Source organism: Homalodisca vitripennis, chromosome 6, assembly GCF_021130785.1.
Source record: "Homalodisca vitripennis isolate AUS2020 chromosome 6, UT_GWSS_2.1, whole genome shotgun sequence".
In the NCBI taxonomy this organism is placed as follows: Eukaryota; Metazoa; Arthropoda; class Insecta; order Hemiptera; family Cicadellidae; genus Homalodisca; species Homalodisca vitripennis.
In genome coordinates this window covers 108,121,300-108,137,489 of record NC_060212.1, presented here as the reverse complement: position 1 = coordinate 108,137,489, position 16,190 = coordinate 108,121,300, and the positions used below count along the sequence as shown (strand labels likewise).

At 32.4% G+C, this 16,190-nt stretch overlaps 1 protein-coding gene across 1 annotated transcript in view; it reads left to right on the top strand.

Annotated features, from left to right (window-relative positions):
* LOC124364708 (calcium/calmodulin-dependent 3',5'-cyclic nucleotide phosphodiesterase 1-like) overlaps window positions 1-16,190 on the top strand; it is a 424,410-nt gene that overhangs the window by 352,946 nt on the left and 55,274 nt on the right. Inside the window, 1 exon segment of the mRNA XM_046820399.1 lies at window positions 336-377. Coding sequence (XP_046676355.1) covers window positions 336-377 — 42 coding nt within the window.

Below are 16,190 nucleotides of genomic sequence, written 5' to 3'. Positions count from 1 at the left end.
GGAGTGTCCGGATGTGTACCGTTTGTGAGGAAATTAATGAAAAATGTATGTTATAAGTTATTATTCTACTTAATATTATTTAGGTTGCACGTTTTTTAGTATTTTTACAGATTTTATTTTAAACAAGTAGAAGTTTTAGAAAATGAAGTGTAAATGTTACTAAATTGCTTGCAACTATTGGATTGACGTTGTTTTCGTAGTGAAATGTTTATTTTAGTATTTTACCTGATGAAGTGATCAAAATGTCAGTTCATAGGGTTTGCAGATAACAATAATGAGCTAGTAGAACGATCTAATGTTGTTTTCACTTGTTTAAAAATTTTTCTGATTTTTAGATCCACAGTAAGGAAAAAGGAACAAGTTGGGGAAAATACGAGGTTTGTTGGAATGGATAATCCCAGTTTAAAGTGTCTGCATCGCTTTCCCATTTTCTTCTTTGTTGATTTTTGTTTCTATTCAGATAATTCACTGTGCAAATGGTTCGAGCCATTAGTTTAGACATACTCCTCTCACCATGTGTGTAATATGTATCTCAAAAAATATATTTAACTATGTCTACTTCATAAATAAAAATAATAAAGCATTGCTCATCAGTAAAAAGTGTAATAAACAGCAGTGAATAAAGAATAAAATATAAATAACTAATATAAAACCTATAAATATGTGTTCGATTCCATACGATATTAGAGAAAATAAGTTTTTGCTAGGTACGCCTAGTATGTTATGTATTATACTGTAATTTTCTTAAGATTTGTTAGTTACGTAGCAGTGGTTAGTTATAATAATTTAAACTGCTTTACAATTCTTCACGTGTACTATCGTATGCCACAATGTTTTAACTGCTAATTAAAGGAGCTAATTATAAGTAATGTTGATCCACCGTATTGTTTAACGTCCGTAGACAAAGTTATGATCTTTTCAAGTGTATTCTTTCCAACTTATTTATATTTACATAGCCGAATTTTTTTTACAAGATCTATCAAATTAGATACTATAAATATATATAAAATATTTTCAACTATAGCACAATCTTCCTTTTGGTGACAAAAATTGACCAGTTCAAGATTTTAAACTTATTCAATAATTAATTCATACTTTTTAAATCGTTTCATGTTGGAAGGCAACTGTTTTGAATTTTTTTCATACGCTAAAAAAATAGTAATCATTGTACTACAAAGAAATTAAAAAAATAAGTATGGTATTTAAGATCTTATTCTTGGAATAAAAATGTAAATCTTTTAAATGCACTGCAATCAAATACACCATACACTGAGACCAAAAGATTTTACTGATTAATTCTGAATGCCAAAGAACTCAGAAAAGCTGTTTCAAACGTCTCTTTAGTCTAAAACTTATCATGTAGTCTTTTTGAAGCTCTTTTTTCTGCTGGATACTGGTACACGTTTGTCTACAACTCTGAAAATATGAATGGTGCCCTGGGCATACACAAGACAAGAATAAAAAATAAAAAAGCTACATGCGACTATGGAGTTCTACGAAGAAGTTTAACTATGGAACAATATCAAAGACAGCAATTTTTTATAAATGAACATCAGAGCAAGTGTGAGCTATCAAAAATTCTTGTTGAAATGTCCTCCAAAAAAAAACTATTCTATTAATTAAGGAATGCTCTACCTGCACTTTTCTCCTGAATCCTGGGTACAGGTACAATTACGCTTTTGGAATACAGATTAAAGAAAGAGGAAACTATCTTTCTCTAAGCTAGTATTTCGGAAATAAGTTTATTAGTTTAAAAAAGTAATCTACTTAAGAATATGGTATTACGTATATGACAACCTTAAAGTATATCGTTAAAAAACTTCAATTTCGTCAGTGTCAAATCGTGCAGCTCTTCTATAACATACTACAGTATAAAGTTCAGTTTACGCACATTTGCACTGTATTTTTCTACTTTCATTATATGGGTGATCAGCAAGGATTAAAGTATAATTCCATAAAATGGAAATACTCTGAAATCTTTAACTTGTTCGTAATCAGTTGTTCACCTTGATTGACAGTTGTGGGAAGTAAGTATTAACCTGTCACTAAACTTTCCGCAATTGTTCTTCTAATTGCTGTAGTCAATGTGTGATTAGTCAGATTATTTAAATACTGCTGACCTATGTGCCATTATTGATGGCATTAAGTATAACTAACAATAAAAGTATTTATACTGTTATAAAATAACTAAACTATTATTATCCATAATAATGTTATAATATTCTGAGTTTTACATCAAGACATTGCATTAAACAAATTAGCAGTTTTCCAACACGCTGACTCAAGTCATAGAGTAAAAACGTATTATTTCTAACGCATTGACTTTAAATTACTAAAAGGGTATAATAAATAAAATTTAATTATAAATCTGTCCTACTTATTCTTCCCCGAATCGGTGGTTTTCAATTGATAGGTACAATAATCATGTATTTTTATTAATCATATTACAATGAGCTCTATTTGATGTGTGGCATAACTGAATAACCTAGTTCGTCCCTTATATTTAAGATTTCAGAACTATAGTTTACCTAAATTAACAATAATTGCCAAAACAAATAACGAGTAATAAAGTAAATTTTAGCAAGATGTCAATAATTAGTGTATGGAGATAGATTGGTTGATGTTTCGTGTTAATGAGGAATGAAAAATTAAAATTCCGTTGGATCATGACCATGCAGAGTAAAACGTACCCCATGGGTCCTGGTATTACAGAGATCCATAACCAGATCACTTGGAATGCGAACTATATAAAATGTTCCAATGAAGAATATACAAAATCGGGAGAAATATAAAAGTAAACATTCACATACATTTTTAAGAGGCATATGCCAAGTGACCGTATGAAACAACTTTTGATCTGAGTTAGACCTAGCAAGGTTTAAATTCCCGCTGTGACCATAAACATTTGTACCATTTCCACTTTACTAATTCTTCTTTGCAGAAAAACTCTTTTATTTTATAGGACCCTCGCACAATGCATTCAGTGGCCCGTGAGCAGATAGGCTTCACAAGAGACTGGAAGGAGAATTGAATTTAACTGTTGTGAAAATGCAATACGTAACAATGATAAAAGACCGTTTCCAATATGTTTACGTGTGCTTCAGAAAATAAACGAGGAAAACGGTTTGTTGTTCACTGAAGTTCTTTATCCAGGTTCGAGTAAAGAACGCTGGAAGTAAGGAACTTATAGTGAACCTCCATAACAAGCTGGATTGTTACGCAGTACATATTCTTTGAGGAGTTCAGGAAAAAGTTCTCATTTCAAATTCAATTTCTGAGGAAATTATTACATCAATAACGACCGAACAAATCATTCTGCTATAACTTAGTAAATCAACCTATTTGTTTAATTGATTGGACAATTAGAGTTCCGGTCAATTTTTGAGAATATCAATATTTTTTTTTCAAACAACTTTTAACAGTCATAAAACTAATAATAAAATCACCATTCGATACAAGAATACCTTTCCCACTTAATAAAAATCGTAACTCATTTAGTTTTTAACTATTTAAACACATAAGATAATGTTGCATTTCTCATAAAATTTATAACAAAACAATCTATCAAAATTTTCGTAAAACTATTTTTTACTAAATTTTGTATTAATTTCCCTTTAATTGGCCTAACGAAAGTGCAAAATTTAAAGTTGACATTAATATGTATTAATTGTTTTAAATTTAACAAAACCTCATACAAGCGAAATAGGAAATATGTTGACTAATGTATCTCACATACTAACTGGTAACCAATAAGAAATGCCATGGAAAAATCAGCTATTGGTATTCTCAGGACAATCTAATAAATGCTATATTAATCATGGTTTTTCATGTTTATTGATTCTTGTAATAACATGTTTTATGATTTCGTGTCGATATTTCTCAAAATACTTAGTGAGTGAGTGAATATTTTATCTGCCTTACAATAACTTTAAATGTAAGTTTGTCTGTGAGGTTTTTATAAAAAAATCAAACTTTAATGGGCCACCAAATGTGATACAGTAACATTAGAAACATCTAGTTTGCGCCTTTCTTCATATTTTTATAAGATAATGCCTTTAAAATGAGGTGTCACTTGCGTGGGGTTCCTGTTTAAACATTTTGACTTATTAATGGTAGTCAACAATTTTAATACATAAGCCAACTCCAAAATTGGTCATGTAAACATTCCCTAAAGTAAATCACTCCATCTCTATTTATAAGAAAGTTTATATGGATGGTGTGACTTGTAAGACATCCGGTATATTCATATGTACCATTTTCTTCCTTTTGTGTCAATGATCACATCCTGAAGTTATACCAACCTCTCGCGAAAGTCATTTTCAGCCCTAGACTTCATCTTACCTTGCGACGTTACAATACATTTAAAATATACAAATTAAAATTAAACCAATTTAAATATGTTTTGAAAAATATATTTATTATTAAATGATTTAAAGCTAATTTTTGATAATTTATCAAGTGAAACATAATTATATTAATTTTTAACATTGATTCATTTTATATAGTTAATGATTAATATATAATTTCATTTTCATAATTTCATGTGTTCCTCTTAATATAATTTTTTAGTATTAATTGAATAATTGAAGTGTCTCATGAATTAAATAGAACTTGCTCATAACATTGAAATTAAAATAACCCATTGATAACACCACTTTGAATGGTTTTTCAAATCATAAAAGTACATCCAAAGGAAAAGGCAAAAAACACGTATACCATATCAGAAATCTTAAAGTTTAGAAACATTTTGAAATTATTAAGAATTCAAGTTGAATGTCCTTTCGTAACCTTCCTAAGGTTGAAAGGTTTATTCAAATTCCCAAAACATACAGACAATAAAATAGAAATTTTATACCATACTAGAGATTTGAATGCAGGAAAATTTGAAACAATTTGGAAGTCAAGCTGAATTTTCTCTAATAATATTACTCAGATTCAACTAATCTAAGAAGGATAAATCAAATAAGCACTTGATTCAGTGAGTTTTCTTCAACCAAAATCAACATAAAACGTCAATTATAACCATTGATATTGTAAATACAATGTCCAAAGAAGGTTTCCCAAAGTGAAAGTACAGAATAAAACTGTATTTATGTCATCTTTAACAAGACGAAGGCAAAGTGACTTGATATCCTTAATGACATTTTAAAACGGATATCTTTCTTAAAAAAATGGAGAATGTCGTTGGAACGGAACAAATACCTCTTTCGGTGAATCCATGCTTTATTTGGACTAATTAAATTTGAATTATATAAACATTACCATATAAATACATGTCTAACAACAAAACTCTCTACACGAACGTAAGGATGTTGTTTCATGGACCATGAGTTCTACAATGGACCAGTGTAAACAAATTAATGCATTGAAAATAGTTTGTTAGCTGTTAATTGTTGCACTTTTGAACTGTTATTTGACGAGCTTTAGCGAAGTATTTATCATATCATATCAAATTCATCGCTCCAGGGGCTAGTTAATGTCAATTGTGTCTGATACCTTGAAAATGAACTGACAAGACTTAACCATTTTCATGAAGCTTTATTTCAATATGAGGAACGTTGAGTTCAAATTTGACGAATTTGACTCCATGGGACTTTGCTAAGCGTTAGCGAGTATTTTTACATTGGTCTTATGAGTAATAATGATGGTGGTGACGAGAAAATACCAAAGTTAATAAATGTACAAACAAACTCAATACCCCTTCAAGAAATTTTACTATCTCAACACATACATAATTTTATAGTGACATTGTATATACACTTTTATTATTAAAACACTGGTATGACACCCAATATAATGAACAAAAATCTGAATATATCGTAAAGTAAGAGTTATTGAGAAAGAGTTCATATGTCGAAATTTTGCAAAAAATCTCATTTACACAGGAATTAGTCCTATGATGCGTCAATTTTGAGTCAAGAACTTTTTTGGATACTATGTAGAAACTTGAGATTTGAAGTACAAGGTCGAACTAAATTGACAATACATCAGTTATTTGTAAACCAGTTTACAACATCTAATGTGTCATTTAATGTTCCTACCAAATTTCGGAGGCTTCTTATCAAATAAATAAAACCAACTCAGAAAATATAAATTGAAATACCTCATTGATTGAATTAAATTTTATAAAAATGTGACTTTGTATAAAATTAGTACTTTGAAAGATTTAGTCTAAACATTTGAAATGGCCTTCATTTATTTATTTAATTGCCAAATTCAATCAAACTGTTTTTTATAGATTTCATCTATACGGGTATTCATTTGAAAACTTCAAACTCGTATTAAAAGACTTATAGCCCAAGTATCAAAATTCTGTAAACGGGAGTGTATAGTACTAATTTGGAAAACAAAACAATTTTCAAAATGGGGGTGCTCACCCTCATGCCCCCCTACCCAGAGTCAAAATTTTGAAATGGCACCTTGTGACACCTCAAATTGAAGCTCATAAAAAATTCTGTATTTTGATAAAAAATTGAAATCGGCCAAGCCGTTTGGTATCAGCAGCCAATAATGTAATTTCTTACATTACAATTATTAGTCTACAAACTACTCTACTTCTGCTAATAGCAACAACATTACTCACTGAATACTGTTGTAAATCCTTTGTAAACTTCAAATCAAATGTTCAAATTGGTATCCATTGTTTTTCAAGCAAAAAATAACCTATTTTCAAATTCTTGCCTATCCTTTCTGAACGTTTCTCTGGTTAAGCGTCTGCACTCAGCAGTGATCCTGTTTTTCAAGTCTTGGACACCAGTGGGATGTGAAAAACTACTGATTTCAAGTGACCCCCACAAAAATGTCTTTTTTCCCTCCAATTAGTACTATACACTCTCTTTTACAGAATTTTTATACTTGGGCTATAAGTCTTTTAATACGCGTTTGAAGTTTTCAAATGAACACCCTGTATAAACAGGTTCATAATGATTGCTTAAAGTCTGTTGATTAGTTTTCAAATATATTTTAAACTAAGTAGCACAGACAGACAGACAGACAGACGCTAGAAAAATAGATAGACCACTGGGTGCATTTAGTTTTTGGCTCCTTTTGATCCATGGACCAATATCTTTGTATGGAGAGTTTTGTCACATTCTGTATATTACACTTTAGTCACAAGTTAAATATATATTGCTACAGAACTAATAAACAAGTATTCATAATTATACTTAAAACTGACTAAACATTGTGTAGTTAGACCCTTTAGTCTCTAAACCTGCTTGATGAAAAAGCATGTCAAACACATAATGCTAAAACTTCTGCACATAAAATACATAATAATTTCTAATCTTTATAAGGCTGTGTTATGTATTTTTAATTACATATTGTTAACCTAAGACATACATATGATCGGTTAGCTAGTTCACTACTTATGCACTACAACCTACACTTACTTAGCACTGAATGGAACCGACGCACTACTTAAAGCGCACTTCCCCCTTCAATAATGACGTGTTTATGACGCAATTTATTAATACAGTTTTGCAAGAAGAGTGCTAAGAATGCCTGAGATAGAATTAGCAGGTTTTAGTTGATCGCATACTGTAGATTATTTTTGAAAATGTAGATCTTTCAATTAGGTTTAATTTTCTTATTCTTGTCATATTCATTATTTTGCTATTGTCTTTTTTGGTTATTAAGATATGATAATTATGTTAAGTTGTGATTAACATTATTTTGAATCTTACCTTAATTTTAAGCCATCGAAGTATTTTGCCAGTCGAGTTTTTCGCCTCTGGGTAAATGAGTTATTACATTGTTAATCCTTGTAATAAATTATTGTTGTAGGCTAGTATTACAGGCGAGTCCACCACACACAACACTAGGAGGACGTCCTGACAGTCGAGCTCACAAGAACAGTAGGAGTAGTCAAAAATGGAAACACTGACACAAAAGAATAATGCCACTGCTCTTTTTTTATTCAATTTAAACTATTTAGATTGATTCTGTAAATAGACCTTCCTTTACCATTACTTCAACCCTTCATGTTCCTTTTATTGTTTAATATTTTACTGTTTTTCAAATCTAGATAATTTTAAGTATAATTAATATTTGGAAGAGTTACCTTCAATATTACAAAAAATTTAATAAGAACTAAAATATAAATACAGAAAATGTAGTCACTGTTTGCAAAACTCACGGCGTTCAAAAACCATGAACACTAAAGCACCTGGATTCTGAAATCATTTGATTTTAGGACATTTTCTAGTCTCAAGAACCTTCACAGATCTGACGACTTCTAGAAAATTTCCTCCATTGTAAGACGGGAAACTGTGCTGTTTGTGAAAGCTCTGAGCACTTGGAAACTTCTAGCTTCTAAAATCTTTCGTCTATGACATGTTTAATCTTCTAGAAACTCCAACTTCTAAAATCTCCTTAAACGAATATAGAAACCTGTGTAAGCTTAAACTTTTCCTCTCCCAGCTCCGTTTTTATGAATTTGACATCCTCTTGTAAAAATCTCTTTTTTAGTCCACGGAAATCCTTACCTAAGGGAATTGGATTTATTCTAGCCTTTTAGCTCACTTGAGAATCCCCGGTTATGGGAGTTCTCGTATTCTGAATATTTCTATGGAGAATCTTTCACCCTGTCGAATTTCTCAGACTTTGGAGCTAACGACCAAAGAAAGCTATCTGTCACTGGGAATACTCTAGCCTATGAGAATCTCTCAATATCTTGTATCTTTATACCACTAATAGGCTTAACGCCTTTGCACTTATTTAGTCCTTAGTAAAGTTGGAAGTTCCCATTTTGTGAATCGTTCGACTGAATGTATAAAAGATCTTTCTATAGCTTTGAAAACTACTTTTGAAATAGCCTAAATTTTTGGTGAGCAGCATTTAAAAGGAACTGGTATAACTAGATTGTCTTCAAACTTTTCGAAGAAAGTCAACAAAATTATCTCATTTATAAATCTAGGCCCAGATAATCCACTAAAGTGAGATCTTCAAGGATGAATTTTTAGAAAAAGTTATATAACATAAACTAGCACATATTTCTTTTCTATTGTGTATTCTGTAATAAATCTCGCCAATTGCTTACATTTATACCATTTTTAAACAATACCAAACATTTTAAAAGTATATGCAAATTCCAGTTGCAGTACACTAAGTTATATAAAGTAATAAACCAAACACTTTAGGTACATATAAATCAAACGAAGTATTTTACTAAATATTCTGTTTTGTCTTTTTTTCTCTATTGATGATGGATGTTTCTACAATTTAGGCAACCTTCTAAAAATTGGGTAAATTTTAAAATATTTGAACTTTGAAATGCCTCACTGAGCAAATTCTACTTTTGTGTGCCTAATTTTTTATGACACCAATAACATCGTACCGGCTATTTCCCCTGTCTTTGTTAATTTTACTATTGTCCTTGAGTCCACAAACACAGTTGAACCCCTCTGTAAAAGTTATTCCCATCCACAACTAATCACACTTGTCACATGACCTCTCTAGCAACGACTACAAGACCCACCTACCGTAGTAACACTTATCAAACTAATCCTCTTGCAACGTATCGTCTGGTCAATTTTTTACCCTATCAAACCTAACCCTTTAATTCACCTTCCTCAGATTATGTCCAAATATGGATAGCACTCAAATATAGCCATCACACGTGAAGGTAGATTTTTGTTCACTGAGGACGAGAAGCTGAGAAACCTCTCATTTCCCTTAGTCCTAAAAGGACCTTCAGCTTTTTTCGGTGACAGGATTGTCAGGATGGGGAGCAGACTCCTGTTGAGGTCACATGATGAGGGATGACGTGCTATATATCACTTATGTCACCTTGGTAGATGGGAAGGCCAGCTCTATGTCAGCCTCTTCATTGAAAGTAGGCAGGGGACAGCACTCCCTTATGTCTAGGCTAACAAAAACAGTAAGGGAGCTTACTTCTCCGTATATTAGATCTAGCAAACCGCCCTTTAACTCATCACATTTTCGGTTAATAATGTACCACTTCTATACGTCTACTGGATTACCCAGATGTAAGTGACGCATCAGTTTTTCTGTACCCATTGTAGGTTCAACTAGAAGATATAAACCATTAAGAAGTGAACCCTCCTTGGGAATTAATTCCCTTGAACAATACTTTTTAGATACAGTTTGGGACAAGATCGAAAGAAACCTGTCGACCTATAATTCTATAAAGAAAACTTTAATATTTTTATATAATCTGTCTTTTTATGTACAACTCTTGTCTTGTGACATTATAATGGGTCGAAAAACTGTTCTGAAGCTTCAACACGTAAACGCAACTTCGGGTTAGGCTCAGATGATTGTTTGCTAGTGTGCGAACATGAACCAGGATTGAAACCCGTGTCTCTGAGCTCATACCGTGGAAAACGAACCACTCAGATACCAGAATGGACACACGCTATTCTGTTAATATCCTTAATTAACTCACAGTGGGTTTGTAATAACAACATTTCGGTCGCACATTATGGCAGTCATAATAAAAGCTGAATCCAGTCGTTTATTATCCTATATTACCTTTAATGGGATATACACTCCTGCAGTAGCCTACTCTACGCAACCGTGACGTCAACATAGCGATAAAGTACGAGATTGAAGTGTAGTCTTAGTGGTGCCGTAAACCTCAACGTGGCGCTTTTATAGCGTACAACATACAGTGACGTATCTATCACTTGAGTTTGGAGGTTCAAACTACCATTTCATATTTCGGGGGGGGGGGGGGGGGGGTTGGAAAAAGTCACCCCTTTCTGTGTTTAAATATTTTAACTTGTAAGTACTCAAAGTGTTGTAAATGTGGAAAATACGTCGAATAGGTAAATAAATCCAATATGGTCAAATAGAGTTACTTCTACGATTTTAAATTCCCCTCATCAATGCCCCCAATTACTATGATTCAGTGAGCGATGTCATAAGATGAATTGACTAACGTAATTAACTCTCCTAATATTAAGTGACAGGCGGTTCTCCCTAATATACCTTCCTGTTGCGAATTTTAACACCTGAAAGGCATACAGCGTAGACAATTTTATTAGAGATAAAGAATGAAAATAACTCAATGGAACATACGTCCAAAAATGCTTGGGTTTTTGTCTGTCTGTCCGTATGTGTTTTAGAAATATAGTCTTTTTTGTCAAAGGTTTGATACAGAGCATTCAAATTTAGCATACCGTACTTATAATTTGCGAACTTATTCATTGCTAAGACATAACTAGAACGTTTTCCTTTCAGCCCTTCAAAAATGTTCGGTGTTCAAATCTAGATGTCAGTTTTATGAAAACTAAACACAGATCAAAATACATTTTGATTACTAAAAGCCCTAAAATTGTATCACAAAAAATGATACCAAACTTATGCATTCTTGATGAAACATGGTTCACTCATGAGAGCTTTACCTAAATGGCTTAATATTGAATAGATACTATTTTACAAACAAAATAATGTTACTGAGAAGCGTTAAAATGTAGTACACCTTTAATTATCAAATTGCTATCAACATTTGATGCACCACCCTTGTTAAGTGTTGTTGTTAAGTTTCAAGTTCAAGTTGTTTTGTCTATCAACATACTCAAGAATATGCAAATAGAGATTTTGTTATTGGATTGCTCAACAACAATGCTTTGGTACGTACTGTGGAAAGACTCATGTTTATTATGAAAAAACATTACAATGACAAGGATACCAAATTGGAGTGCCCACTCTTTGTAATATCATATTTGTTATGCATTTATTCATATCAGTACTGAGGCAAATAAGTAATGCCTCAACACTCTGTTTAAATTTGAGCGGTTTTTCATAAGCTAGTTATAATTTTATTTGAAAATAAAATGTTGCACCTTTTTACCTAATCTAAACATATTCATGAAAATATTTATAACGTAGATACGATTCACATCTATAATTATTGGTACAGTAGCCTATATACACCATATATGTTGTATCACGACAAATATAATCAATTTGTCTAAAACCTCTAAAGAATAAAAACTGTTTTCTAAAATCACACAAAGGCAGACATAGAGGCTAATGAATTTCGGAGTTAATTTCATTGTTGTATTATCTCTCATTGATGCCCTAAAATATTTGGCACCCTGTTTATAATAAAGAAACAATGGAAAACTTAAAATATACATTAACGTCAAATTCTACTCCTATAAATGCTTAAGACGTTCGTGCTGTTCGGTTTCAATTAAATATAAAATAAAAATATTTTATATCGGGGGTTTTAAAATAAAAATCGAAATCAGATTTTCTAATATTGCCATTTAATAACACGGATTGAGCATGCGTTATTAAAATGCCAATCAGGTTACCATTTCTAAATCAAAGTTTTTTTTTTCATTCGTCTTTTGAAAAATGTACATGAAATATACAATTTAATAACATTATTAATTGAAATTTGTCAAACTAATTTCTTAGTTAGATGGTATATTTTTTCTCTCATGACAAGAAACTTAGAAAATTGTACCTAGTCCTATAAGAACCTTTACGCTGCTTCCGGAGTGACAGGATATTCTGTATGGGTAAGTTTGGGGGTAGGGGCTGCCTCCTGTCCAGATCCATGAGGAAGAATTTAGGGCACTTGGATCATGTCCCGTCGAAAGAAGGGGAATCCAGCTCTGAACCAGCCTCTCTAGTCAAAGTAGGCAAAGATGGCACGCCCTTATGTCTAGGTTGACAAGAACCTTTAGGGAGCCCCATCAACACCAACAGTCATCTCCCGCAGTAGACTAGACCTAATGTAACGATCTACTCTTGAACCCCAGAATCTCGATTTTTTCGGTTAGTGATGTGCCGCTCCTGGACATCCATAAGGTTGCCCGGATTTAAGTGACACATCGGTTTTTGCTGTACCCAGTGTGGGTACTAGAAGGTATACACCAGCCTGAAGTGAATTCTCCTGGGAGAAAATGTTAATTTAATTCATATGTGACTAATTTATACTCTTTAAAATTCTACGGATAATAATTTTTTTTAACATCTTTGTCGTTAAATAGTATGTCAGGATTAATTTCGGCAATTAAATTTCTTTCATATATGTAAAATTTATAGATTGTTTTCTATATTTGTGTATAAGACAAGTATTATTTAAACAATCAGCATATTTTGAATTGTATGGTATCTCCGAGGCTTTTAGTTTACATAAAATATAATAATAAAAGTATAAAGTCTTAAAGATTTTTATTTCTATTAATTTTATGAAGCACCTCGGGAGATTACTTTAATGACGTAATTAGTCAATAATCCTTCTCGAAGGTTTGGAGGGAGGATAAACCATCCCAAGCCCACTTCTATATACGCCGTTAACAACGGGATATTGTGCTTATTATCTTATCCGTGACTGTGCTATGTAATGTCACAAAAACGTAATCATAACTATCAACATGAATCTTTTATAATATATGCAAGGACGTTTCTATTGTTACTATGTCTAAAGTAAAGGCTGTTAATGACCTGCTGGTATAGAACAATAGGATAGTGATAATCGCTCCTCCAATATTGTCAATAGCAACTGTTTCGGAGCCACAAGAGGATCTTTGCCACTTCATGCAACCCCACCCCCTTCCCCACCGCTCTTACACAATTTAAATTATAATACTGTGTTACTAAAATGAACAAGAATGTTTACACAAACTACCATGGGATACTCACAAAGAATAATTATAATAACGGTTTAAAGTTTACATGCATTGCTATTTCTACACAGTAGATAGCGTAGTGATCATAATCGTTTTTTCTAAACAATGTTATAGTATTTCTAATTAATAATTAACTACGATAATGATCACATAGTAACAGGCAGCTATGTATTTTTGGTTTTACATATATCGAATGCTGTATTATTTGACAGCTACCATACTTTTATTGCTCATACTAAAGTACAAAGTAGTTGTAACAAAAAGAGTAAAACAAATTAAGAAAACGGGATTTTTTTCCGGACATTTGCCATCGTTCAGTAATAAAAAAACATCAGTATCACTACGTTTCGAGATCTGCTATCTGAAATCTCCTTCAGGTAAATAACTAATCTAACAAATAATTAAAATCTAGGTTTTAACTTTTTGTTAGATGAGTTATTTACCTGAGTAAAAGATCAGATTGCAGTAGTGTTGCTCGAAACGTAGTGTTACTGATTCTTTATGTCACTGAACGGTTACAAATGTCCAGATAATTGTGTTTGTGCTTCCTTCACAATCCTTTCATTGTCAAAAACAAACTTCAAATAAAGAAATGAAGCTTAAGATAGTCTACTATTAATTTCTCGCCATACCATCAAACCACGAAGCCAATCCAGCCAATGTCCTCTAAGGAGTGAAGCCCGGGTAAACTTCCCGTTAAAGAGTGCAAGAAGCAATGATTGGAAAGTGTTCCTTTTTTTTGAGAACCCAAAAATACATGGCGGATCTCGATCCAGTTCCCATGTACATTCCTATCCATTACATCTGCCCACTACAGTTCGACAACGGATCCACTCCTTGTGAGAATTGTTACAGAAAGATGTTGAAGCCAAAGGGCTGAGTACTAGTTTAGAATGTATTTTTTACACTGTTTTGTAAGCTATTACGGTGATGTTATCTTAATAAAATTTGGAAATGTATTTTATATCATACTTAGCTATAGAATACGGTCAAGATCGATTTTTATTGGAATCAATTTAGTTTTGAACGTAAAAATGTATTGTAACAATAACTATTTTCTTTTTAAATTAGAACTAATAATCTACTTAATCATCTCGCTATCAATCAAATGTTAACAAAATTCCTCAAAATAAAAAGTAGCAGCAAGATAGCGGTCGAAATTTACATTTTGGTTATATCCCAATATTTGCCCCTTGTACCGTAATAGGAGCTAAGTACCCCTAAGTTTATTGCCTCATTTTGTCGTTTCGAATATATTTGTGTCGAATACGAGGGCTATCCAGAAAGTAGATTACGTTTTGCTCTGTAACCGCTAGGGGCGGGACTATCGCAGCCATATTGGTGTCAGCTCAGGGAGTTTCTCCTTTAACTGTTGAGTGGCTATCCTGCCGTACTAGTGAGAGGTTATTTTTGCTCCTTGTTTTTTTACAATAGCTGTTTAAAATGTGTGACGCAATTGAAAATCCCACGAGTTGAGAAGTGTGGTGTTAATACGGTTTTTGTTGGCTAAGCACAATAAACCAATTTAGATTTATCGCCAACTCTGTGAAGTTTATAAGAACAATGTGATTACTAAAGGTGGAGTGCATTAGGTTTAAAATGGCAAACTAGCGACCATGATGACGAACGAAGTAGACGGCCAAGCATTGAGACCGAGGTAATTACCTCTAAAGTCGATTAGAAGATTAAAGAAGACCACTGAGTCACAACAACAGAACTCTCACTTAGTTTTCCTCAAATCACGGAGCTTGTTACGCATAAGTTTGGTTACCATAAATTTTGGGCAAGATGGGTACCGAAAATCTTAATGACATTTTCCTACGGCTGATTTATTGACATTTTTAGACACTTACGAAAATGATGGCGACTCCCTGCTCGATCGAATCATTACAGGAGTCAAGACGGGTAAAACACGTGAATTGCGAAACCAAATTCCAGTCTATGGAGTGGGTGCACACATACTCCCTGAAAACCCAAGGAAATACATGCAAACATAGTTGAAGTCTTAGACGGCAGAATTTTATGGAATTTAAAACTAGTTCGTTATGATAAGTGCCTAAAATTGTATGGTGACTATGTTGAAAAATAGTATTGTAGTGACACTTCCAAATGTACATAATGCAATTTTTTCTTGCACTTCGTTTTTTGTTCATATCAAAACGTAATCTACTTTCTCGATAGCATCATCATCTTATGAAGAGAAAAGTAGACAAAAATAGCAAAAGAAGTTTGTGAGTCATTGTAGAGACAATACATAAACCGCTCTTTCCAATGTATATTTGAACATGAGGTTAAGAGGCAGTTGTCCCGGCAGCCATCTTCGTTTTAGCCCTCATAAGAGCAATGTTGTTCAACAGCCGTTTTTTGCACAAAATCTAATATTGTTTTGTAAAAAAAGTAATTAAAGGAACACATATGTAGTATTTTTAAAACAAATATTTGTTTTCCATTGTTTTACCAATCTGTATACTTGATTATATTAATACACCGTGCAATTGAGATCCAGCTGTATTGAAATTACCTTGAGTTTTGCCCGATAAGAACAATGTTAAACCTCGTGCACTTTTATACCGTTAT